This window comes from Capricornis sumatraensis, chromosome 10 (genome assembly GCF_032405125.1).
Source record: "Capricornis sumatraensis isolate serow.1 chromosome 10, serow.2, whole genome shotgun sequence".
NCBI lineage: Eukaryota > Metazoa > Chordata > Mammalia > Artiodactyla > Bovidae > Capricornis > Capricornis sumatraensis.
The window spans coordinates 15,000,614-15,026,333 of record NC_091078.1 but is presented as its reverse complement, the minus strand read 5'-3'; the positions used below and the strand labels follow the sequence as shown (position 1 = coordinate 15,026,333).

Sequence of the window (25,720 nt, the reverse complement as noted above, 5' to 3'; positions counted from 1 at the left end):
TCTAGGTTAGGACCAAGAATTTGCATTTTTTAGGAAGTTCCAGGTGATACTGAAGCTGCTGATTTGGGAATTACACTTTGAGAATTACTGCCCTATATCTGTTAAAAATGCATTTTAATCAGTTTCCTTATTTTAGAAACTATGTCAGATCGTGTAACTTGATAACAGCCAAGACAAGTAATGTATAATATAATATGTAAAATAATATTTAAATAATATGCAAAGTCTCTAATGTCATGAAGCTGTCATATCTAGCAACAAGGGCTTTCCACACCTTTCTGATGACTTGTACTACTGTTATGAGTAGATAGATACCAATCCAGCAGCAATCTGGGTTGGCTTCTGCTATAAAGCAATTATTCAAGTCTAAAAGCAATCTTCTCCTATTGACGTGCTGGAGACACCTAAGAAAAAAATGTCAGGGTCAATATAAGTGCATTTACTGACAGTTTAGCTCTTTGCTATGTCCCAGAAGATGGGTTGATATTTGGCTTTTATCAAAAATAGAAACACCAACCACTTAGAATGATAAAGCAATAGCTTTCAGCTTAGTCATTTTCCATTTACAAAGCAATACTTTTATAGAAAGAAGCAAGCAGTTGTTTATTTTCACATAGTTTCATCTTCATCATTTCTAAATTCAGATTTAGAACAACTGTGTCCAGTAGTAATGGGGAGAAATCACTAGTTTGCATTACATTAAAGCAACAACAGAGGATCACTTCAAGACAAAATATAACCAAAAGGAACGATCGTCTCACCGTAGGTTCTTACAGATCACTTGTGTTCTCTAGTCTTTCTGTTTCAGAGCCTGATCTATGTATTTCGTAAACTTTAATCTTAGAATTTTTAATTTTTCATTAAACCCTCAATTAATTAGTTACATGAATCAGCAGTTATAATAAGTTGCATTTCTAGCTCATTGAGACCTGTCAGTTTCTGGATGAAAGGGACTCCCTCTTCAGAATATCCCTCAAATCTTTTTTAAAACACACTTTTGATATGTACATGTTTTTTTATGTTATTTAATGCTTCCAAAAGTATTTTAAAATCAGGTATGAAAACAAGAAAAATGTCTATAAACATATAGTTAAACACAATGTGTTATATCCATGCAATGTGGTATTATTTGCCAATAAAAGAAATCAGTGTACTAAATCCATTCTATACTATGAGTAAACTTCATATATGTTATGCTAAGTAAAAGAAGCCAGACATTAAAGATCACATAATGTATGTTTCCATTTTTTGAAATATCTAGAATAGGTAAATTCACAAAAACAGAAAATAGATTGGTAGTTGCCTGGAGCTAGGCGCTATGAAGAACTGACTCACTGGAAAAGACCCTAAAACTAAGAAAGATTGAAGACAGGAGGAGAAGGGAATGATAGAGGATGACATGATTGGATGGCATTACCAACTCGATGGACATGAGTTTGAGCAAGCTCCAGGAGTTGTGATGGACAGGAAGGCTGGTGTGCTACAGGCCATGGGGTCGCATAGAGTCGGACACGACTGAGCTGAACTGAACTGCAGGGCATTGTAGAGTGACTTCTTAACAGGTATGGGATTTCTTTTTGGGAGTGATAAAAATGTTTTGAAACTATATAGAGGTGATGATTGTACAACACTATGAATATACGAGATGACATTAAATTGGTCACCTTAAAATGGTTAGTTTTATTTTATGTAAATTTCACCTCAATTAGGAAAAAAATGGGGTAACTTAAAACCTACCTGAATTCCACAATTTTTGACATGGAAGGGCTTCTCAAGATCATCTACCCATTCTCCTGTCATGAAGAAACTGAAGTTCATCAGGACTCTCACTCAAATATTTAAATGTACCTTGTCCAAAACATAGACCAGAATTTGAAATGTCTGAATTTCTAGTCCTGCCACTTTTTTTAAAAGTATGACTTGCTGCTTTATTATCTTTTATCAGTTTAGATACTTTAGGTGAAATACTACTCCACTTGTTACTTGTGCATTAAAATAACAACAAAGAAACATAGCTTCATTTGTGCTACTTACTAAAAATGCAGGAATAGCAGGTGTTTGTTTTAGTAATTTGCCAAAAAGCAGGCCAGAGCTTGAGTTAAGAGAGGGTTATTTTCTGCAGTACATAAAAGAAGGCACCCTGTGTTTTAATGCTAGTCCACAGTTGCCTGGTTTGTGAACCCTATGCTTCTAGCATTATTATGATTCATTTTTAAAAATTCAAAAGTATTAAATTTTTGTTAGCTTTTTACCACTGACAATTTTTATATTTCCAACATAGAAGAATATTCACAGTATAAAAACTAAATGTTCCTGCCTACCTTATGGTGGCTAGAGGTTCTGTTTTCAGCCATTGTCCTCAGAGGCACCTAGGGAGAAACACTGAGTGGGACTAAAGGGTAGAGACAGCAGCAACTGCTAACGCAACATAACTTACATCCTTTGAAACTGAGTTTTATAGTCACATGTAGGTAGGTAACTTGCCTTGATTTGATGCTTGCCTCAGAAAATAGTTATATGTTCTTGTTTCAGGGGAAGACACCAGAAAATACAGAGTTTACCCTTAATCAGTGTGGGAGTGTAATGGTGCCATCATCCCATGTAGTCAAAAACCCACATCAGTTCAGTTCAGTCGCTCAGTCACATCCAACTCTTTGTGACCCCATGAACCACAGCACGCCAGGCCTCCCTGTCCATCACCAACTCCTGGAGTTGGACGTTGTCCCCTTCTCCTGCCCTCAATCTTTCCCAGTATCAGGGTCTTTTCAAATGAGTCAGCTCTTCACATCAGGTGGCCAAAGTATTGGAGTTTCAGCTTCAACATCAGTCCTTCCAATGAACACCGAGGACTGATCTCCTTTAGGGTGGACTGGTTGGATCTCCTTGCAGTCCAAGGGACTCTCAAGAGTCTTCTCCAACACCACAGTTCAAAAGCATCAATTCTTCTGTGCTCAGCTTTCTTTATAGTCCAACTCTCACATCCATACATGACCACTGGAAAAACCATAGCCTTAATTAGATAGATGGACCTTTGCTGGCAAAGTAATGTCTCTGCTTTTTAAGATGCTTTCTAGGTCAGTCATAACTTTCCTTCCAAGGAGTAAGCGTCTTTTAATTTCATGGCTGCAATCACCATCTGCATTGATTTTGGAGCCCCCCAAAATAAAATCAGCCACTGTTTCCACTGTTTCCCCATCTATTTGCCAGGAAGTGGTGGGACCGGACGCCATGATCTTCGTTTTCTGAATGTTGAGCTTTAAGCCAACTTTTTCACTCTCCTCTTTCACTTTCATCAAGAGACTCTTTAGTTCTTCTTCGCTTTCTGCCATAAGGGTGGTGTCATCTGCATATCTGAGGTTATTGATATTTCTCCCGGCAATCTTGATTCCAACTTGTGCTTCTTCCAGCCCAGCATTTCTCATGATGTACTCTACATATAGGTTAAATAAGCAGGGTGACAATATACAGCCTAGATATACTCCTTTTCCTATTTGGAACCAGTCTGTTGTTCCATGTCCAGTTCTAACTATTGCTTCCTGACCTGCATACAGGTTTCTCAAGAGGCAGGTCAGGTGGTCTGGTATGCCCATCTCTTTCAGAATTTTCCTCAGTTCACTGTGATCCACACAATCAAAGGCTTTGGCATAGTCAATAAAGCAGAAATAGATGTTTTTTTGGAACTCTTGCTTTTTCGATGATCCAGCGGATGTTGGCAGTTTGATCTCTGGTTCCTCTGCCTTTTCTAAAACCACATATAATCAACTATATTGCAATAAAAATTAAAAAAAAAAAAAGCCCTGTGTCCCACTTTAAAGTCACCCTCCACATCCATCCATAAGCATCCACAGATTCAACCAACTGGGGATCATGCTGTACTTTCACATGTATTACTTGGGGGAAAAAAATCCGTAGTTAAGTATACCTGAGCTGTTAAAACTTTTGTTGTTCAGGATCAACTGTATATAGTTTTCTTCTCTCTAAGGTTACTTTATCATTCAGTTTCTTCATGCTGTTCATTCTTAGGAGGAAGCTACCTCTCATTATCATCCTATATTGGATTTCCTATTAATTTTTCTCTCCAATGTTCATTTTATCACAGTGGCATTTTTATTTGGTAGTTTGTATTTCCTTCTTTTCCTTCAGTCCAGGGGTCAGCAAAATACGTCATCTGGGCCAGATTTGGCTCACTGACTGTTCTTGTGAATGAAGTTTTATTGGAACATAATGATTCTCATTTTTTGTGTTATTTTATATACCTGCACTAATATTAAAACAGCAGAATTGGGTGGTTGCAACAGAGATCACAAATCTAAAATATTTACTCTTAGGACTTAAAACATTTGCCAGTCTTTAGTTTTGTTGTTCAAGTAAAAGGTGACGAATAGGTTCTACAGAATGAACAAATAAAACCAGCATATGAGAGGATACGGGGAAGTGTAATAGAATTTGTACTTAAGCTAGTTAGAAGTTCTGTGTGGTCAGTAGAAAAGTTTCTTGAAGGTGAATCATCAGAGAAAATGTAGGAAAGATAGATACCTGTCATACTTACTGGTTTTGATGGCATGTCAGAAATGAGGTGTATTGTTTAGGAAATGAGCCATTTAAGGTTTTTGAGCAAAGGAGCTTTGCCAAAACAGAATACTGTTGCAGTAATGTTTACTAGCCAAATGAGGATTGTATTAGTGGAAAATTAATACTAATGTATTAATGAGGAAGAGCATAGTTGTAATAATTTCTAGAGATAAAATTGATAGGCCATTTGATTTGAGGACAAAGAGTTAATAATTCTCAAACTTCATTGAGCAGGAAATTAGAAAATTATTTATACATATTTTAGAGATGAACTGATTTATATGGAAGGTTTAAGTTAATGGAGAAAGATTATAACATTATATAGCGTAAGAAACAAAATTGTTTACTAGGTATCAGCGGTAGCAAAGTTATTAGGGAATCTCAGCCAAAGGCAGTTTTTCATTGGCCTTATTTACCAATGAAATTGTAGCCTATCCCATTTCCATCACCTAATTAGGGTCCATCTCTTTATAAAATCCTGGTTTTTTTTTGGTCTCCAGAATTCTACCCTTACACTCAGATTTACTTCTGTTGTCTCAAATTACTGACATTTTCTAAATACTCTGAATTATGCTAAAAGGGCTTTAGCTCTCTCAAATAAAAATTCTTATCACAGTATTTTCTTCAACTAAAGCCATGTTTTGCAGAATCTGTACTGAGATACTCCGTGGTCCCGTTGCAGCATATTCAAGAGTTCTGTAGGGTATTTTTTATCAGGGTAATGCATAGTCCTAACATCAGATTGTGATGCATTCCTTTGGGATGATGTCCTGTGGGAATGGTTGCTGTGATTTTTTTTTTTTTAATCCTGAAAATTAGTGCAGAATAGGAAATGAGAGTTGCACTATTCAGTTAGAATCCAAGGCTTGAAGAGTTGTGCAATACCCATAAGCACCGTATCCCATTAGTAAGTGTTGTGCTGGGTTTTGAATGAAGTAAGAAAAACTTTTCAGTTTATATGTATTCTTTTTTCAAACCATGTAATAAACTGTTAAGATTATCAGTAGTTGTTAAGTTGTTTAGACCTGACTATTATAAAAAGTAGAACTGTTAAGTATTTCTTAGGGCACCATGAAAAAGTTGTTTGTTCACTAAGGGTGTTGTGAACTGAGAAAGTTCAGATTCTTTGAACTAAAGAGTTGTCCAACTCTAAAATAAATATACTCTTCCTTTAGCATGTGAAAATGCATCAATCCTTTTATTTCTCTTTCTAAAATTACATTTCATAGAGTTACAGATGTAGAAAACAAACTTTGTGATACCAGGTAGGAAAGGGGGAAAGGATAAATTTGGAGATTGAGATTGACATATACACACTACTGTCTATAAAATAATTAATCAGCACCTACTGTGTACCATCCCCTGAAGGAGGGAATGGCAACCCACTCCAGTATTCTTGCCTGAAGAATCCCATGGACTGTGTAGCTTGGCGGGCTACAGTCTATAGGGTCACAAAGAGTTGAACTCTGAGCAACTAGGTATTCTCATGCATTGTGTACCACAGGAAAGTCTACTTAATCTGCTATAATGATGTATATGGGGAAAGAATATGAAAGAATGTGAATATGTGTATAACTGGTTCACTTTATTGTATACCTGAAACTAACACAGCATTATAAATCAAATATACTCTGATAAAAATTTGAAATAATAATAGATGGGAAAAAATAACATTTCCGTTACATGGGATTTTATGTAGACTCTCAATAAAAATTTAATCAGATATTTTAAAATTATCTGTACACTGTGCTTTGTGCTATAGCAAACATAAAAAAATATTCTTAGCCTTAAGTTTATAATCAAGTTAAGGAAGTGAGACAAATGTAAATTGTTAAAATTATTAAGTAAAATAAATACTCTTGGTTATTTATTTTATAGTATATATTATGGAGGTTCAAAGAAGAAAGAGTATATCTGTTGGTAGGAATGCAGTATGACTTTGTGGGATGAATGTTCAATTTAAAATGGACCTTGATGGAGGGGTAAAATTCTAACAGGTAGAGGGGGTGGATAATTTAAACAGAAAAAAACAAAACAAAACAAAACATAATGACTGAGAAGATTTATTTTGGGGGAAGCAATTCATTCTATATGATTGAAGGAAGGACATACCTTGTAGAGTAATAGAGGTTACAGCTGATATACTCTGAAAGTTGGAATATTATTGTGGAAAGCTTTGAATGCTGGGGTGTGAGACATTTGGATTTAATTTACTAGTAAAAGAAGACTGATTGGTGTGATTAATCTGTCAGCAGGATATAGGATGATTAAATCAAGGAGAGATAGGAGGCAAGGAGCTTTTGGAAAGGGAATGATGGATTTTGTTTTATGTATTTGTATTTCAAAGGAAATACCAAGCTCTATATTCAAGTTTAAAAGCATATTTTTGAGCAGCATTATAACTAAGAGCTATAAAATAGAACTCAACATTAATAGAAAAACAAAGCTTTGTAATGCTCTTAATATTACTGCAGAAACAATATTAATAAAATGTTAGTATGTGTGGAGTGCATGCTTCATGCCAGGCATTATATGAAGCATTCATTTAATTTTCACAACAACCTTAATCGGCATTTGTATTCCCATTTTTTAGATAATAAACCTAGGGAGGTTACATAGCTCAGGTCACATAATAAGTACTAAGACTGGCAAACTGTTTAAATATACTAGTTTGTTTAACCTCTGGCGCTGAGAATTGAGTGAATCCATCTCAGATTTTGACAAATTATTATTATTTGGCTTAGGTATGGCTTCTCTTTTATTAGTTTATTTTCCCCTATCATTCCTGATCTCTCCTAATTCTTCACTCTGTGGATACTCCAGTGTGTTTGATATGTGTCTTGCATGCTTGAAAAATGAATCATCATGTTTTAGGTGTGTGCACGTGTGTGTTTATTGTGCACAGTATACAAAAGGATGAACTATATGCAATCTGATGCATATGTTTCTAGTATATTACATCTTTGTATAACAGTATGTATTCACCACATTTTCTGTGTCTTTTTCCCTAGAAAGGGACTTTCAGAATGCTTCACATTTCCTTTTACTTTCAGCAAAGCTGTGGTAAATATCCCTGCATGTATCTCCCTGAAATCCATGTTCTTTCTACATTGCTTCCTCCTATTACATGCTTTTGAAGGTGTTTATTTTGTATGGAAGAAAACCTGACATCTTTTCACCTGTTCATGTTTTTTTAATCCTGAAAAAGATTAATATATTTGTGGAATGAGTGATTTTATTTATGCTTCCAAAAGGCAAGAAGAACCAGGTGAATTATCCTGTTCCATTGTTGGATTACCTTTAGTCAGTGGTAACATCAGCGTTACAGCATCACTAGTATATTTTTTCTGACTTTCTTCTTTTAGTGATTCTTTTCCTGTCATTGCTATAAAGGAGTGCATATCATAACATTGCAATTGTAAACAATTTATACATTATCCTAATGTTAGTCAAACTCAGTATTTTCCTTACAAACATATAGGAACTATGCTTTGTAATAATTCATACTTGATCCTCACACTCCTACAAGGAACTACATTTTATACTCTATAAGAGATTTGCAGAACACATAGGACCCATTAAAAGAAAGAAAACATGCTGTATGATTTTTGTTTTTTTTTTCTTTTTGGCTTCTTATTTATTCACTCTCTCAACTAGTCTTGACTGGTGTTACTATGGCACTTTCGTTATGGTGTGGAAAACAGACTAATTATGTTCTTTAAAACAGACAACAGTTGTACATCTTGAGATACAGCATCTGGTACTCTCAGCCATCCCTCATCAGTGCTAGTCTGTGTTTGGTAAGGCTTCTAGTTGTCCAAATATTTTTATGTTATTGTATATTCTTTTTCTTTTTTAAAATATTTATTTATTTATTTTTGGCTGCGCTGGGTCTTCACTGGTATGTGAAGACTTCCATTGCGGCGAGTGGGAACTATTCCAGTGGCTGTGCACAGGCTTGTTGTTATTGCAGTGGCTTCTCTTACTGTGGAGCACAGGCTGGGGGGCCGGGGGGGGGGGCAGGAAGGGGCGGGGGATAGTTTCAGTAGTTGTGGCTTGCGCAGGTTCAGTCATTGTGGCTCAGGTGCTTAGCTGTTCCGTGGCTTGTGGATCTTCCTGGACCAGAAATCAAACCTTTGTCCCCTGCAGGCAGATTGTTAACCACTGGACCACCAGGGAAGTCTCTCTTTTAAAGAGTTTTATCAGAGAATAATCAAACTACTTCTCCAAAATTTGAAAAATAAAAACATGAAAATCATCCATAATTTTTCTACTGAAATTTGACCATATTTGCTTTTGGAGTATCCCCTACTAGATTCTTTTCCTACTGATGTAATATAGTTTATAACCATATTTTGCATATACTACTTATATAGCTTATGTTTCATTTAACACTTGTGTGGCATAAACATTTTCCACTTTGCCGCTTTGTTTCATAATTATCCTTTTTATTATCTTCAAAGTATTCTCTAGAAGAGCATTATCCAGTGGAAATACAATAAAACCCACACAATTTAAAATTTTCTAATACAGACATTGAAAATGTAAAAAGAAACAAGTAAAATAATGTTAACAATATATTTAACTTCAAATATCTAAAATAATTATCATTTCAACACATATTTATATAAAATTATTAATTATATTTTTAACCTTTTTTTCTTTGAAATTGGTATCTGTTTTACATTTGTAACACAGCAGTCACTAAATTGTCAACGGTCAAAATGAAATGTAACCGTACCAAAACAATAAAAATGTATTTAATAGAAGAATATTTTTCATTCCTTCCATTTTGAAATTTCAAAAAAATTATATAAAAAATTCAGTTCCACAGTCACACTAACCACACTGCATATGCTCATTATCGACATGTGGCTTCTTAAATTTAAATTAAAATTAAATAAAATTTGAAATTCAATTCTTCATTTGAACTAGCCACATTTTAAATGATCCATAGCCAAAGTTAGAATGAGTGTATATGCCAGTTCTTACTTGACTACTTATTCCTCTATTATTGAATATTTATGTTAAAGTCACATGTATAGTATACTGATATATTCCTAAATGAATATTTTCCATATTTTGAATTATTTACTTGAGGTAGACTCTTAGAATTATTGCATCAAAGAATATGAATTTTATAGTTCATCATATTTTCAATTTATTTTCTTGGAAAAGTGTCAGTTGCACTCCCATCAGCAGTATTAATATAGTAATTTCAGCAACCTTTCTTCATCATTAAGTTACTACAATGATTTTATATTCTATGTATTTTATTTTTAAATTGAACTATAGTTGATTTACAATATTATATTAGTTTCAGGTGTACAACATATTGATTCTATTTTTTAATAGATTTATATTTCATTTAAATTATTAGAAAATGATGGCTCATTTTCCTGTGATGTACAGTGCATATATTTACAGCCTATTTATTTTATATGTAGTAGGTTATATCTCTTAATGCCATACTGCCATCTTGCCCCATCCCACTTCTGGTAATCACAGTTGTCTTTTTATCTCTATGAATTATTACATTCATATGTGATAATAAAAAGTATCTGTCTTTCTCTGTCTGACTTATTTCATGAAGTATAATACACTCTAGGTCTGTTCACATTGTTGCAAGTGGCAGAATTTCATTCCTGTTTATGGCTGAGTAATCTTCTTTATCCATTCATCTTTTGATGGACATTTAGTTGCTTTCAGCTGCTTTGAACTTTGGAGTATTTTTATCATTTTGAATTAGTGTTTTTGGTTTCTTTGAATATATATTCAGCACTAGAATGGCAGGATCATATGGTATTTCTGTTTTTAGTTTTTTGAGGAACTTCCATACTGTTTTATGTAGTGCCAGTACTAATTTCCATTCCCACCAACAATGTGCACTTGTTCTTTTACTTCATAATTTTCCAAATATCTATTGTTTATAGACTTTCTGATGACAGCCCTTTTGACAGATGTGACATGATATCTCATTGTGGCTTTGATTTGCATTTCTCTAATGAATAAGAGTTGACTCATTGGAAAAGACTCTGATGCTGGGAGGGATTGGGGGCAGGAGGAGGAGGGGATGACAGAGGATGAGATGGCTGGATGGCATCACTGACTCGATGGACGTGAGTCTGAGTGAACTCCGGGAGTTGGTGATGGACATGGAGGCCTGGCGTGCTGCGATTCATGGGGTCGCAAAGAGTCGGACATTACTGAGCGACTGAACTGAACTGAACTGAATGATTAAGAATATTTTCATGCGCCTATTGGTCATCTGTATATCTTCTTTAGAAATGTCTACTCATATCTTCTGCCCGTTTTTTTAATTGGATTGCTTATATTTTTGATATTGAGGTATATAGGCTGTTTATATAACATTTTGGATATTAACTCCTAATTGGTCATATTATTTACAAACTTCTCTCATTCTGTAGATTGTGTTTTTATTTTGTTGATGGTTTCCTTTGCAGTACAAAAGCTTTTAAGTTTAATTAAATTCCGTTTGTTTAGTTTTGCTTTTATTTCCTTTGCTTTAGGAGACAGCTTCCCCCAAAATTGTAATAATATCTGTCAAAGAATATTTCACCTCTGTTTTTCTCTACGAGTTTTATGGCATCCAGTCTTACATTTAGGTGTTAGGTGTTTAATACATTCTGAGTGTATTTTTGTGTATGATGTTTGAGTATGTACTAATTTCTTTTTTCTACATGTAGCTGTCCAATTTTGCCAGCGCCAGTCATTGAAAAGACTGTCTTTTCTCCGTTGTTTATCCTTGCCTCCTTTCTCATAGATTAATTAAACACAATGCATGAGTTTCTTTTGGGCCCTCTATTCCTTTCCGTTGATCTATGTTTCTCTTTCTGTTCCAGTACTATATAGTTTTGATGACTGTAGCTTTGTAGTATAATCTGAAGTCAGGGAACATGATTCTTCCAGCTCTCTTCTTCTTTCTCAAGATTGCTTTGCCAATTTGGGGTCTTTTATAATTCCATGTAAATTTTAGGATTATTTGTTCTTGCTCTGTACAAGATGCTTTGAGTTATCTGATCAAGATTGCAATGAATCTATAGATTGCTTTTAGTGATATGGACATTTTAATCATTTTAATTCTTCTATTCCATGAACATGGAATATCTTTCCTTTATTGTGTGTATATTATCTTTCATTTTCCTTCATCAGTGTTTTATAGTTTTCAGAGTATAGCTTTTTCACCTCCTTGGTTAAATTTATTTGTAGGTATGTTATTTTTGATGTGATTTTAAATGAGCAGTTTCTTTTCTTTTCTTTTAGTATTTTAAACACTTCAGTTCCTTACACTCCTCCATATTTAAGCTACCCTGAGAAATCCTCAGAGTGGCTGACTGAAAAATCTGCATACTTGGGATTTCCAAATTTTATGTCTGTCTCTGATAAAAAACGGTTCTTTGGCTCTGCCTTAGGCTTTCCCCATTCCTTTTCCTCCTGCCTTTTTGTTCTGCTTCAGTTTTCATTTTAATGGATAAAATTGTCTCACTTCACCCTCAATTCTGATTAATATTAACCAGTCTCTAAGAGTTAGGATCTACTTTGCTTTTCATTGTTCTTATGGCCAAAGAGTAGCAGGGCTAATTGTGCTGACTGAAATTCCTTATTAGAATATTACAAAAGTTTTGTTGATTCTATAGAGTGTTTTTCTAAACTATAGCTCTCTAAACTATTGGTCTGTTTTCATTAAAAACCTGTTACTTGAAAAAAAAAATTATACTGGCACTGTTTTTATTTTTGGTGATACTATACTCTGAAACATGTGGCTGAGCAATGGATATAAATCAAGAAAGAAAAATTATGGTTGGCATCAATTTTAGTTCTTTGCACTCTAACAGAGCACAAATCCATAATTGCTCAAATACTAAATATTTACTTAAAGAGAAACAAGAAACAATTCAAAAAATGGAATTAATTTAAATTGTGAATTTGCCTCAATTAAAAACTGACCTTTTTTTGTATATTCTTTGTAAAATGGACAAAATGGAAGTTCTGCTGTCCACATCACATGCTCTTATGTTGCATTTTAAAGTTAAACACGCATACAACATATACACATTTGAAATGAGGCCACATTTAGACTCCAGGGGCATACTGTTCTGTACCTTAAATTACAATCAGATGTATTTTAGCACAGATCAAATTTTCAGTCTGAAGTTGGTGAGAAGCCTAATTATTTGACCAGGTTACTATTTATGTAGACCATTCTATGCCTGTCTGTGGTTAATCCACAGCTGGCAGAGTGCTAACTCTGGGAGGTTTTTATTTCATGCTGAAACAGTTTGGGGAGAATTAGGAGGAGGGGAGAGTTTTAAACTCTCCTCATTAAATGAAAGACTAAAGAGCAAATACATCCATATTACTATGGAGACAAGATGCTATATACACTGTTCATCTTAATTCTCCAAGTGACAAAAATAGCAAAGCAGCTTGAATGCTCGTAGTTCGCAGGTGACATGGTATTTTGAAGATGAAAAGATTAAATGATATTACCTAATAATAAATGATGTTACCTTTCTAAACAGTTGACTATTGGTAAAGAATGAATGCATTAGAATTTTAAATGATGAAAAAGTTTTGTGTTATTTTGATTGGAGAACATATTTCTTATAATTTTATTAGCAATACTTTAGTAAGAGATAATTATAAAGTTCTCTCTAAATACTTCAAGATTTTTAAGGGAAAGATACTCTTCAAAAATATACCCCAGTACACATGACTTCTGCCAGAAAGTTGATTTTTTAATGTTCAAAATCTTATTTTCTCTTTAAACTTTTTGAGTTTGCAAGAGGGACGTAGTTAGTCTCTCAATTATAAGTGAGCATTTCAATAGCTCTTTTGTAACTTAAGGTTGCTACTGCTGCTGCTAAGTCGCTTCAGTCGTGTCCGACTCTGTGCGACCCCATAGACGGCAGCCCACCAAGTTCCCCCGTCCCTGGGATTCTCCAGGCAAGAACACTGGAGTGGGTTGCCATTTCCTTCTCCAATGCGTGAAAGTGAAAAGTGAAAGTGAAGTCGCTCAGTCGTGTCCGACTCTTCGTGACCCCATGGACTGCAGCCTACCAGGCTCCTCTGTCCGTGGGATTTTCCAGGCAAGAGTACTGGAGTGGGGTGCCATCACCTTCTCCAAAACTCTTCTCTAAAGAAATGGCACATAATAAGCATACAGTACTCAGATGATAAACTTTTCTCCTGATCAAATGCTATAGTTTCCTGCTTTGCATTTTATAATTGCATTTTTAAGGTTTAGATTGTAGAGGCTGGGCTTCCCTTGTGGCTCAGCTGGTAAAAAAATTCAGCTGCAGTAAGGGAGACCTGGGTTCAATCCCTGGGTTGTGTAGAAGGGAACATCTACCCACTCCGGTAGTTTGGCCTGGAGAATTCCAGGACTTTATAGTCCATGGGGGTTGCAAAGAGTCAGACACGACTGAGTGACTCACACTTTCACTTTCACTTGTAGAGGCTTTTGTATTATGTATGTTGTTGGTGTTGTTAAGTTACTCAGTCATATCCAATTCCTTGTGACCCCCATGGGCTGCAGCATGCCAAGCTCCCCTGTCCTTCACTGTCTTGTGGAGTTTGCTTAGATAGTGTCCAATGAGTTGGTAATGCTGCCTAACCATTTCATCCTCTGTCAATCCTTTCTCCTTTTCCCTTCAGTCTTTCCCAGCATCAGGGTCTTTTCCAGTGAATCAGCTCTTCACATAAGGTGGCCAAAGTATTCAAGCTTCAGCTTCAACATTAGTCCTTCCAATGAATGTTCAAGATTAATTACCTTTAGTATTAACTGATTTGATCTCCTTGCATTCTACGGGACTCTCACGAGTCTTCTCTAGCACCACAATTTGAAAGCATCAGTTCTTTGGTGCTCAGCCTTGTCTATGGTACAACTCTCAGATCTATTCATGACTACTGAAAAAACCATAGCTTGGACTATACAGACTTTTGTTGACAAAGTGATGTCTCTTGTTTTTAATATGCTGTCCCGGTTTGTCATAACTTTCCTTCCAAGGAGCAGCTTTTAATTTCAAGGCTGCAGTCACCGTCCGCAGTGATTTTGGAGCCCAGGACAAAAAATCTGTTACTTGCTATGAAGTGCCATCAGTTGAATGTTGAGTTTTAAGCCAGCTTTTTCACTCTCCTCTTTCACCCTCATCAAGAGGATCTTTAGTTCCTTTTCAGTTTCTGCCATCAGAGTGATATCATCTGCATATGTGAGGTTGTTGATATTTCTCCTTGCAGTCTTGATTCCAGCTTGTGATTCATCTGTATTTTGTATAGATTTCTTGTATTCTCACTGAGAATGATTCTGTGGAGATAGCATTTCTAATTTCTCCTTTTTTTCTTTACCCAGGGTTTTTTCCTCACAGTTTCTCCAGAGTCAGTTTTAAAAGTGGCTCACCATGCTTCTGAAAACAACAGAATTTTCACTTTGAATCTGTCTGCACCATTTATTAGTCAGTTCTACAAGGAATCATTGATGAAAGTTATGCCTTTTGTTGACATACTTTTTGGAAACGAAGTGGTGAGTAATTTTTTAAATAAAAGTACCTTGCTTTTGGCTTCTGTTTGTGTATGTGTTTAGAAATACATAAATAAAAACTTAAACAACTGCAGAAGTACACGAGAATTACACAGTAACATGGCCTCAGTTCGGTCCACTATAGTTCATTATTTTCAGTATTTCCTTTGGAATATACTAATTCCTTACATAATAAGCAATTAGTCTTTTTAAAAATTTGGTTGTTCAGGTTTATAATTACTCCTATGAGCTCCTATAACATTTCTGTGAGCTTTTGCAAATGTATACCTGTTATATGACTTGTAAGCATAAGCAAGATAAAAAATATTTTCATCTTCTTTGTCAGTCAAGCCTTCCCCTAATCCTTAGCCCTTAACATAAACTGTTTTCTGACCTGTAAAATCATGTTTTCGTTTGATATTTTCATGGATTAAGATAAGTGATATGTAGCTGAAATAAATGTTTTATGAAGTTAAGTACATTTTCAAGGTCTTGAGTCAGTTTAATAAATTATGACTATATGGTTGTATATTGTAATTTGTAGTCAGATGTGTTTATTTATAGTATTATTTTTGCTAATATTGTCTGTTATATTTGAAGGTGATAAAAGGAAATTTCATTTAATTAATAATTTCTTTCATTCCAATTTAGTGAAAACAAAATTTTTTTCTTATTTAATATTCATACCTTCTGTCTTACCTGTAGACTATAAAAATCCATAAATACTTGTAAAAATCCTTGAAATAGAAAAAAGGAGACTTTTGCTGTATCTTCCTTTTATGAATGTGTGAAGTTGTGTGAATTACCTCAGAAGTCCATTCTGATTCAGATTCTGTGATTCTAACTTAGTTTGATTATATTGACCAATTTTATATCTAAATAAAATAACTATATTGTCTGCCTAGAATAACAAAATTTGACCTGGAAGTAACTTGTGGGTTATTGGTGTGGAAATCATATGGTGTGAGTATCTTCTAAGGGCCCTTAACCAATTGAAGGACATGCTACATTCTTAATGATTAACAAACGGACATAATGGCAAGAAATAGTGGTAAAAACCTTAATCTCCTAGGTATCTGCTAGAGGCCTCATTTGACTGAAATCTGTGTTTTAGATTTTCTGTATTGTCAATGTTATTTTCTAGGTACGCGAAGCTCTTAAGAAAAGTGCTATTCTAGACTCTTTAAATAATGTTAAAGAATTGGTCATTAGTATAGTAGTCTGAGAGTGCTTGGGAGAAATTGACACTTGAATCCAGAGTCGTTTATAGTCAGAAACAGTAGAATGGCAATACTTAGACTTTAAGAAGATAAACTTTAAAAGTTTTAAAAAAGATAAATGTCATTCTAAAGAATGAAATTTGGAAAGTAAAGAAAACTTGAGAGGATTGAATACCAGCAAAAAATTCAGTTATGGCTTTAGAATCTCAAATGACCTTAATTAAAAGGAAAATGAAGAGGAGCCTTAATAAAAATAAAAAGCACTGTAGAACACACAGAATACTGTTTAATAGGAGCTCACATTTGTAAAACATATGTAAAAATGATGGAAAGCATTTATAGAACGAAGGAGCAGGGCTGAAAATTTGACTGAGACATAGGAGAATAGAAAAGAATAGAGGCCTAAGAATGATTAGTTTTGCAGAAAATGCTGATAATATCAAAATGTTCTTTATTGTTTAAAAAAACTTCAAAAGTGCAATCAACAAAAAAAGCAATTGGACTTCATTAAAATTAAAAACTTTTGTGCATCAAAGGATACTATCAAGAAAGTGAAAGACAACCCACAGATGGAAGAAAATAAATACATCTGATAAGGGATTAATGTCCAGAATGTATATCTCAGCAACTCAAATATATCTCGACACAGGAAACAACCCCATTTAAAAATGATCAAAGGACTTAAACATTTCTTCAGAGAAGACATACAGACTGGCAGTAAGCACACATGAAAAGATGCTCACCATCACTAATCATTAGAGAAATGCAAATGAAACCAAAATGAGATACTACTTGACACCCTTTTGGATGGCTATTGTCAAAAAATGGAAAATAGCAAGTATCGCCAAGAATGCTGAGAAATGGAAAGCCTTGTGCATAGTTGCTGGGAATGTGAGTGATGCGGCTGCTGTGACAAGTGATTTGATGCTCCTCAAAAAGTTAAGCGGTGTTATCACCGCTGTTGTCGCTCAGTCACTCAGTCGTGTCCAACTCTGTGCGACCTCATGGACTACAGCATGCCAGGCTTCCCTGTCCTTCACCATCTCCTGGAGTTCACTCAGACTCATGTCCATTGAGTTGGTGATGCCATCCAGCCATCTCATCCTCTGTTGTCCTCTCCTGCCTTCGGTCTTTCCCAGCATCAGGGTCTTTTCCAATGACTTGGCTCTTTGCATCAGGTAGCCAAAGTATTGGAGCTTCAGCTTCAGCATCAGTCCTTCTAATGAATATTCAGGGTTGATTTCCTTTAGGATTGACTGGTTTGATCTCCTTGCTGTCCAGGGGACTCTCAAAAATCTTCTCCAGCATCACAGTTCGAAGGCATCAGTTCTTCAGCGCTCAGGCTTTTTTATTGTCTAGCTATCACATCCATTCATGTCTACTGGGAAAACTATAGCTTTGACTAGATAGACCTTTGTAGGCAAAGTAAGCAAAGCACTGTCTCTGCTTTTTAATATGCTGTCTAGGTTTGTCATTGCTTTTCTTCTGGCGAGCAAACATCTTTTCATTTCATGACTGCGGTCACCATCCACAGTGATTTGGAGCACAAGAAAGTAGGCTGTCACTGTTTGCATTGTTTCCCTGTCTATTTGCCATGAAGTGATGGGACCAGATGCCATAGTCTTTGTTTTTACTATTACATTATAACCCAACAATTCCATTTATAGGTATTTAAAAAAAAAAAACAACTTCAAAGCAGGGATTCAAATGCTTTTACACCAGTGTTTATCAGCGTTGTTCACAGTAGCCACAAGTTGGAAGCAAACCAGATGTTTTTCAATGGATGAATAGATAAATGTGATGTATTAAATACAGTGGAATACTATTCAGTCTTTAAAAGGAATGGATTCTGGTAAAATACAGAATAAATAAATAAATAAAATCTTTTACCTGATACATGATAAAATCTGAATGAACCTTGAAGACACTTACGTTAAGTGAAATTAGCCCTACCTATACAAGCAGACCCTTATGGCAGAAAGTGAAGAGGAACTAAAAAGCCTCTTGATGAAAGAGGAGAGTGAAAAAGTTGGCTTAAAGCTCACCATTCAGAAAACGAAGATCATGGCATCCAGTCCCATCTCTTCATGGCAAATAGATGGGGAAACAGTGGAAACGGTGTCAGACTTTATTTTCTTGGGCTCCAAAATCACTGTAGATGGTGACTGCAGCCATGAAATTAAAAGACGCTTACTCCTTGGAAGAAAAGTTATGACCAACCTAGATAGCATATTCAAAAGCAGAGACATTACTTTGTCGACTAAGGTCCATCTAGTCAAGGCTATGGTTTTTCCTGTGGTCATGTATGGATGTGAGAGTTGGACTGTGAAGAAGGCTGAGCGCCAAAGGATTGATGCTTTTGAAGTGTGGTGTTGGAGAAGACTCTTGAGAGTCCCCTGGACTGCAAGGAGATCCAACCAGTCCATTCTGAAGGAGATCAGCCCTGGGATTTCTTTGGAAGGAATGATGCTGAAGCTGAAACTCCAGTACTTTGGCCACCTCATGTGAAGAGCTGACTCATTGGAAAAGATGCTGGGAGGGATTGAGGGCAGGAGAAGAAGGGGACGACAGTGGATGAGATGGCTGGATGGCATCACTGACTTGATGGATGTGAATCTGAGTGAACTCCGGGAGTTGGTGATAGACTGGGAGGCCTGGCGTGCTGTGATTCATGGGGTCACAAAGAGTCGGACACGACTGAGTGACTGAACTGAACTGAACTGATACAAGCAGACACATATTGGATTTTCCTATAAGAATTCCTCTGAAATGAAGTATTTGAAATAGAAAAACTCATAGAGAAAGACAGCAAAACAGTGGTTACCAGGCACTGAGGGGAAAGGGGAATTAGTTATTATTTAATGAGTACAAAGCTTCTGTTTGGGATGACAGAAAACTTCTGTAAATGGATAGTGGAGATGATAGCAGAACATTGTGAATATAATGTCAGTTAATTTAACACTTAAAATTGTTTAAATGGTAAAATTTTACTACATTATGTACATTTTATCACAGTTTTAAAAATTGATTCTACAAATCAGTAAACTTTAAAGTTTGACTAGAACTTAGTATAGCTTATTAGGGAAATTATTTTTCCTAACCTAGAAGAGGAAGTAGTCAAATTACAAGCTACTACATGGCTCCAAAAGGGCTTCCCTGGTTGCTCAGTAGTAAATAATCTGCCTGCAATGCAGGAGATGCAGGCTTGATTCCTGGGTTGGGAAGATTTTCTGGAGAAGGAAATGGCAACCCACTCCAGTATTGTTGCCTGGAAAATCCCATGGACAGAGGAACCTGGCAGGCTATAGTCGATGGGGTCGCAAAGGGCCAAACACAACAACCTAACAACACAACAACAGAACTCCAAATCATGTCAGGATGACTTTAACTTTTCTGATATGGTTGCTATTCATATGAATTCATTTCAGTAGATATGTAGTACTTGTTATGACAGTCCAATAAGCGGTGATGTATATAGTATATTTGAGATGATTTGTCATAATATGGATTATAGAATAATGAATATTGGATATAGTGCAGTTTGATATATTTGATAATTATTGAACCAGTCTCAAAAAATTCTTCTGACAAATTAATACTGATATGCTTTGCTCAGGTAAAACTATTAAGTGATTCAGATAAACTTGTGTTTGTGGATAATGCAGATATAGAGAATGCAAATAATGGAACATGTTAATAAATTATCAAATAAATTGAATGTCAAAATGAGACTTCCGACAATTTTAATAGATTAGAATTACCAGTTAAGTGATGAAATTTAATAAGGATAAATAAAAACAATATCATATTTGATTATAAAAAATATGGTATTATAAAGTTTATCTCTGATCTCATTTTTCTTTGTTTTCCTCAAATATTCTAGTAATAATAAACTATCTTCAGTTCTCTAGGGAAGAAAGGGGACATCTAACTTATACATTGCAGTGAAGTGTGAAATATATTTCTGAGGGTATGCATTCAGGATTGCTTTGTCCTTACCCCTACCTCTTTATCCCTCAAACCTCTCCCCCAAATCTACTGTGTTTAATATAAATTCTCAAAATGCCAGTATCTAGCCAAAACTAAATACACTTGGCTCTTATTTTCTACCTAGTGCCATTTTTTTCTTTCATAGGATGTGTGCCCTTTGATTAACCCAGCTTACCACTTGGAGAGGGTTCCCAGTTCATTGCAGAGGAAAACCCACGTAGAATTCAGTCTCTTTCAGTTGAGGAAATGGAGCTGCAAGTTTGGGAAATGTAACAGCTAGCCAGCGAGTTTGCAGTTCATAGTACCAGAAAGGAAGGAGCACATAGACAAAGAACACAGGAGATTTGCGGAGTCCCACCCAAGTCTTTGAGCCTGAGTGCTGATCAGCTATGAGGAAACTAATGAAGGCTGAGGAAAAAAAACAACACTTGAGAAGATCCTAGGGCATAATCTTCAGAGTGCACAGAGAGCCTGTAACTATCCTTATTTTACTAGCTAGAATAGAGACCCTTATCATAATTCATGGGCTTCAGATAGAGTACTTAGAACATCTCTGGGGCAAAATTAGTCTAAAATATGTCTTCTTTTCTCCCTTATAACAATATTATCCCAACATGCATATGGTCTCCTGTATTGGTATGAAGTTTCCTTCTATTCATATTCAGAATACTGAGGGCTTTTTTCTAGAATGGATTTGGATTTTGAGATTGCCACCCCACCCCAATTTTAGAAAACCCAATCCAATAATACATAAAAAGGATACTTCATTGTGACCAGGAATATTCAGTTGATTTACTGATCAATATAATTCAACTTAGTAAAAATAAAAAGCATTACCATCTTAATAGATACATTAAAAAAGATATGTCAAAATCCAACATCCGTCCCTGATAAAAATCCCTCATAGTACTTAGAAGGGACCTTCTTCAACTCAATATGAAACATTCACAAAAAATATACAGCTAACATCATACTTAAATAATTAAAAACTGAGTACTTTTCTCTAATATCAGGGACAAAGCAAGGATGTTTGCTCTCTCCACTTCTATTCAGCATTGTCATATATGTTTTAGCCAATGCTAATAACATATGAAAAATATCCAGATTAGAAAGAAAGAAATTATCTCTATTATTAAACATAATGCTTGTCTTTGTAGAAATCCTATGAAATCTACAAAGAGATTTTAGAAATAAAAATGAGTTCAGCAAGGTTGGGATATAAGATAAACACACAAATAGCAGTTATGTTTCTATTACAGTAACAGCAAACAGTCAGAAATAGAATTTTTTAATCACTATTTCCATTACCAAAAAGATGTATAACATACTTTGGGATAAATTAAAAGATATGTAACACCTGTATACCAGTTATTACAAAATATTGTTCAGAAAAATTAAAGAGCTAAGTAAGTGGAGAGAGAAGGCCTCTTTGTGGATTTTAAGAGTCAATTGTGAAGATGTCAGTTCTCAAATTTGTCTATGGATTCAGCATAATTTAATTTAAAATCCCAGTAGGTTTTTTTGTTTGTTTTGTAGATATTAACAAGCTTATTCTAAAATTAATGTGGAAAAACATTGGACTGAATAGTCACACAGGATTGAAAAAAAGTCAGAGCACCTGCACTACATGGTGTCAGGACTTAGAAAGCTGCAGTAGTCAACACAATGTGGCACTTGCCTAAAGACAGGCAGATTCCTAGCACCCCTTATTGAAGAGATTATCTTCTCTCCATTGTATATTCTTGCCTCCTTTGTCAAAGATAAGGTGCCCATAGGTGTGTGGTTTTATCTCTGGGCTTTCAGTCTTGTTCTTTTGGTCCATCTTTCTGTTTTTGTTCCAGTACCATACTGTCTTGACTGTAGCTTTGTAGTATAGTCTGAAGTTAGGAAGGTTGATTCCTCTAGCTCCATTCTTTCTCAAGCTTGCTTTGGCTCTTTGGGGTCTTTTGTGTTTCCTTATGAATTCTGAAATTTTTTTTTCTAATTCTGTAAAAAATGCCATTGGTAATTTAATAGGGATTGCATTGAATCTGTAGATTGCTTTTGGTAGTATTTCATTTTCACAATATTGATTCTTCCAATCAATATTGGAAGAACATGGATACATGGATATCTCTCCATTTGTTTATATCATCTTTGGTTTCTTTCATTAGTGTCTTACAGTTTTCTGTATACAGCTCTTTTGTCTTTTTAACTAAGTTTATTCCTAGGTATTTTATTCTTTTTTGTTGCAGTGGTAAATGGAATTGATTCCTTAATTTCTCCTTCTGATTTTTTATTATTAGTCTATAGGAATGCAAGTGATTTCTGTGTATTGATTTTGTATCCCACGACTTTTCTGACATTATCTTTTGGTTTTTCTATGTATAGTCATATTGTGTCATCTGCAAACAGAGTTTTACTTCTTCTTTCCCAATCTGGGTTCCTTTTATTTATTTTTCTTCTCTGACTGCCTTGGCTAGAACTTCCAAAACTATGCTGAATAATAGTGGCAAGAGTGGACACTGATCAGGATCAGTGTCTTGTTCCTGATCTTAGAGGAAGTGCTTTTAGTGTTTCACCATTGAGAATAATGTTTGCTGTGGGTTTATCATACATTGCCTTTATTATGTTGAGGTAGGTCCCCCTCTGCCCATTTTTGAAGAGTTTTTAATCATAAATAGGTGCTGAATTTTGCTGAAAGCTTTTTCTGCATCTGTTAAGATTATCACATGGTTTTTATCTGGATAGCTATATGTGCAACAATGAAATTAGAACACTTCGTAACACTGTACACAAAAATAAACTCGAAATGGATTAAAAACTTAAGTTTTAGACCAGAAACTATAAAACTCTTAGAGGAAAACATAGGCAGAACACCTATGACATAAATCACAGCAGGATCCTCTGTGACCTACCTCCTAGAATTATAGAAATTAAACAAGTGGGACTTATATAATTTAAAGCTTTTGCACAACAAAGGAAGCTATAAACAAGGTGAAAAGACAACCCTCAGAATGGGAGTAAATAATAGCAAATGTAACTGAGAAAAGATCCCCCAAATATACAAGCAGCTCATGCAACTCAATGCCAGAAAACAGACAACTCAATCAAAAAGTAGGCAGAAGACTTAAACAGACATTTCTCCAAAGACATAGAGAAGGCTAATAAACACATGAAAAGATGCTCAACATTTCTTATTATTAGAGAAATGCAAATCAAAACTATAATTAGATACCACCTCACATCAGTCAGAATTTCCATTATTAAAAAATCTACAGACAGTAAATGCTAGAGAGGATGTGAAGAAAAGGGAACCCTCTTAAAGTGTTGGTGGGAATGTATATTGATACAGCCTCTATGGAGGACAATATGGAGATTCCTTAAAAAACTGGGAATAAAACTACTATATGATCTAACAATCCCACTATGGGCATATACCCTGAGAAAACTATAAATGGAAAAACACACATGTATTTCAGTGTTCATTGCAGCACTGTTTACAATAGCTAGGTCATGGAAGCAACCTAGATACCCATCAACAAATGAATGGATAAGGAAACTGTGGTGTGTGTGTGTGTGTGTATATATATATATATATATATATAGGAATATTACTCAGCCATAGAAAGGAATGCATTTGAGTCAGTTCTAATGAGGTGGATGAACCTAGAGCCTTTCATATAGAGTAAGGTAAGTCAGAAAGAGAAAAACAAATACCATTTATTAATGCATATATCTGGAATGCATAAGATGGTACTGATATGCATTTGAGTCAGTTCTAATGAGGTGGATGAACCTAGAGCCTATCATATAGAGTAAAGTCAGAAAGAGAAAAACAAATATCCTTTATTAATGCATGTATCTGGAACACATAAGATGATACTGACAAACCTATTTGCAGGGCAGCAGTGGAGCTGTAGACAGAGAACAGACTTCTGGACACTAGAAGGGAGAGTGTATGACAAATGGAGAGAGTAGCATGAAAACGTACACACTACCATGTGTAATATAGTTAGCCAGTTGGAATTTGCTGTATGACTCTGGGAGCTCAAACTGGTGCTCTGTGACAATCTAGAGAGGTGGGCTGGGTGGGAGGTGGGAGATAGATTCTAGAGGGAGGTTCAGTTCAGTTAAGCTGCTCAGTCATGTCTGAGTCTTTGTGACCCCATGGACTGCAGCACACCAGGCTTCCCTGTCCATCACCAGCTCCTGGAGCTTGCTCAAACTCATGTCCATTGAGTCGGTGATGCCATCCAACCACTTCATCCTCAGAAGTCCGCTTCTCCTCCTGCCTTCAGTCTTCCCAGCATCAGGGTCTTTTCCTGTAAGTCAGTTCTTCGCATCAGGTGGCCAAAGTATTGGACTTTCAGCTTCAGCATCAGTCCTTCCAATGAATATTCAGGACTGATTTCCTTTAGGATGGACTGGTTTGATCTCCTTGCAGTCCAAGGGACTCTCAAGCATCTTCTCCAACACCACAGTTCAGAAGCATCAGTCCTTCAGCGCTCAGCTTTCTTTTTAGTCCAACTCTCACATCCATACATGACTACTGGAAAAAGTATAGCTCTGACTAGATGGATCTTTATCGGCAAAGTAATATCTCTGCTTTTTAATATGCTGTCTAGGTTGGTCACAGCTTTTCTTCCAAGGAGCAAGCATCTTTTAATTTCAGTCATCATCTGCAGTGATTTTGGAACCCAAGAAAATAAAGTCTGTCACTGTTTCCATTGTTTTCCCATCTATTTGCCATGAAGTGGTGGAACTGGATGCCATGATCTTAGTTTTTTGAAGGTTGAGTTTTAAGTTAGCTTTTTCACTCTCCTCTTTCACTTTCCTCAAGAGGGAGGGAACATGTGTATATCTATAGCTGATTCATATTGATAAATGACAGAAAGCAAAGCAATATTGTAAAGCAATTATCCTTCAATTAAAAATAATTTAAAAAGAAACTGTATCAAAATAAATACTCCTTGATAGAAATGCTAAAATAGAATAAAGATAGGCAAATAGATCCATTAGACCAACAACTGATTTTTTTCAAAATTTCAGAAGCCATTCTATAGAGAATAGTCTTTTTAACAAATTATACTATAACCACTTGAATATCCATATCCAAAAAAGTAAACTTCAATCCATACAAAATACAACTGAATACAGCATACAGTAGCTATTCAAGTGTTCAACATTTAAAAGTTTGACCAAGCCAAATATTTGCACAAGCTAGTTGAACTGTCAGATACTGCTGATGAAAATGTAAAGTGGTACAACTACTTTGAAAAAATGGTTTCTTACAAAGTTAGGTATATACCCACCATTTGACCTAGCTGTATTATTCCTTGGTATTCACCCAGGAGAAGTGAAAGTATATGTGCATATAGACACATACACAAATGCTTATAGGAATTTTTATTATATT

The 25,720-nt window shown here is 35.4% G+C and overlaps 1 protein-coding gene across 1 annotated transcript in view; it reads left to right on the top strand.

Annotated features, from left to right (window-relative positions):
- The window catches only part of ADK (adenosine kinase), a 504,899-nt gene that overhangs the window by 323,090 nt on the left and 156,089 nt on the right, over positions 1-25,720 (top strand). The window contains exon 7 of the mRNA XM_068981947.1: positions 14,945-15,115. Within this exon, the coding sequence (XP_068838048.1) occupies positions 14,945-15,115 (171 nt within the window). The remainder of the gene's footprint in view (positions 1-14,944; positions 15,116-25,720) is intronic.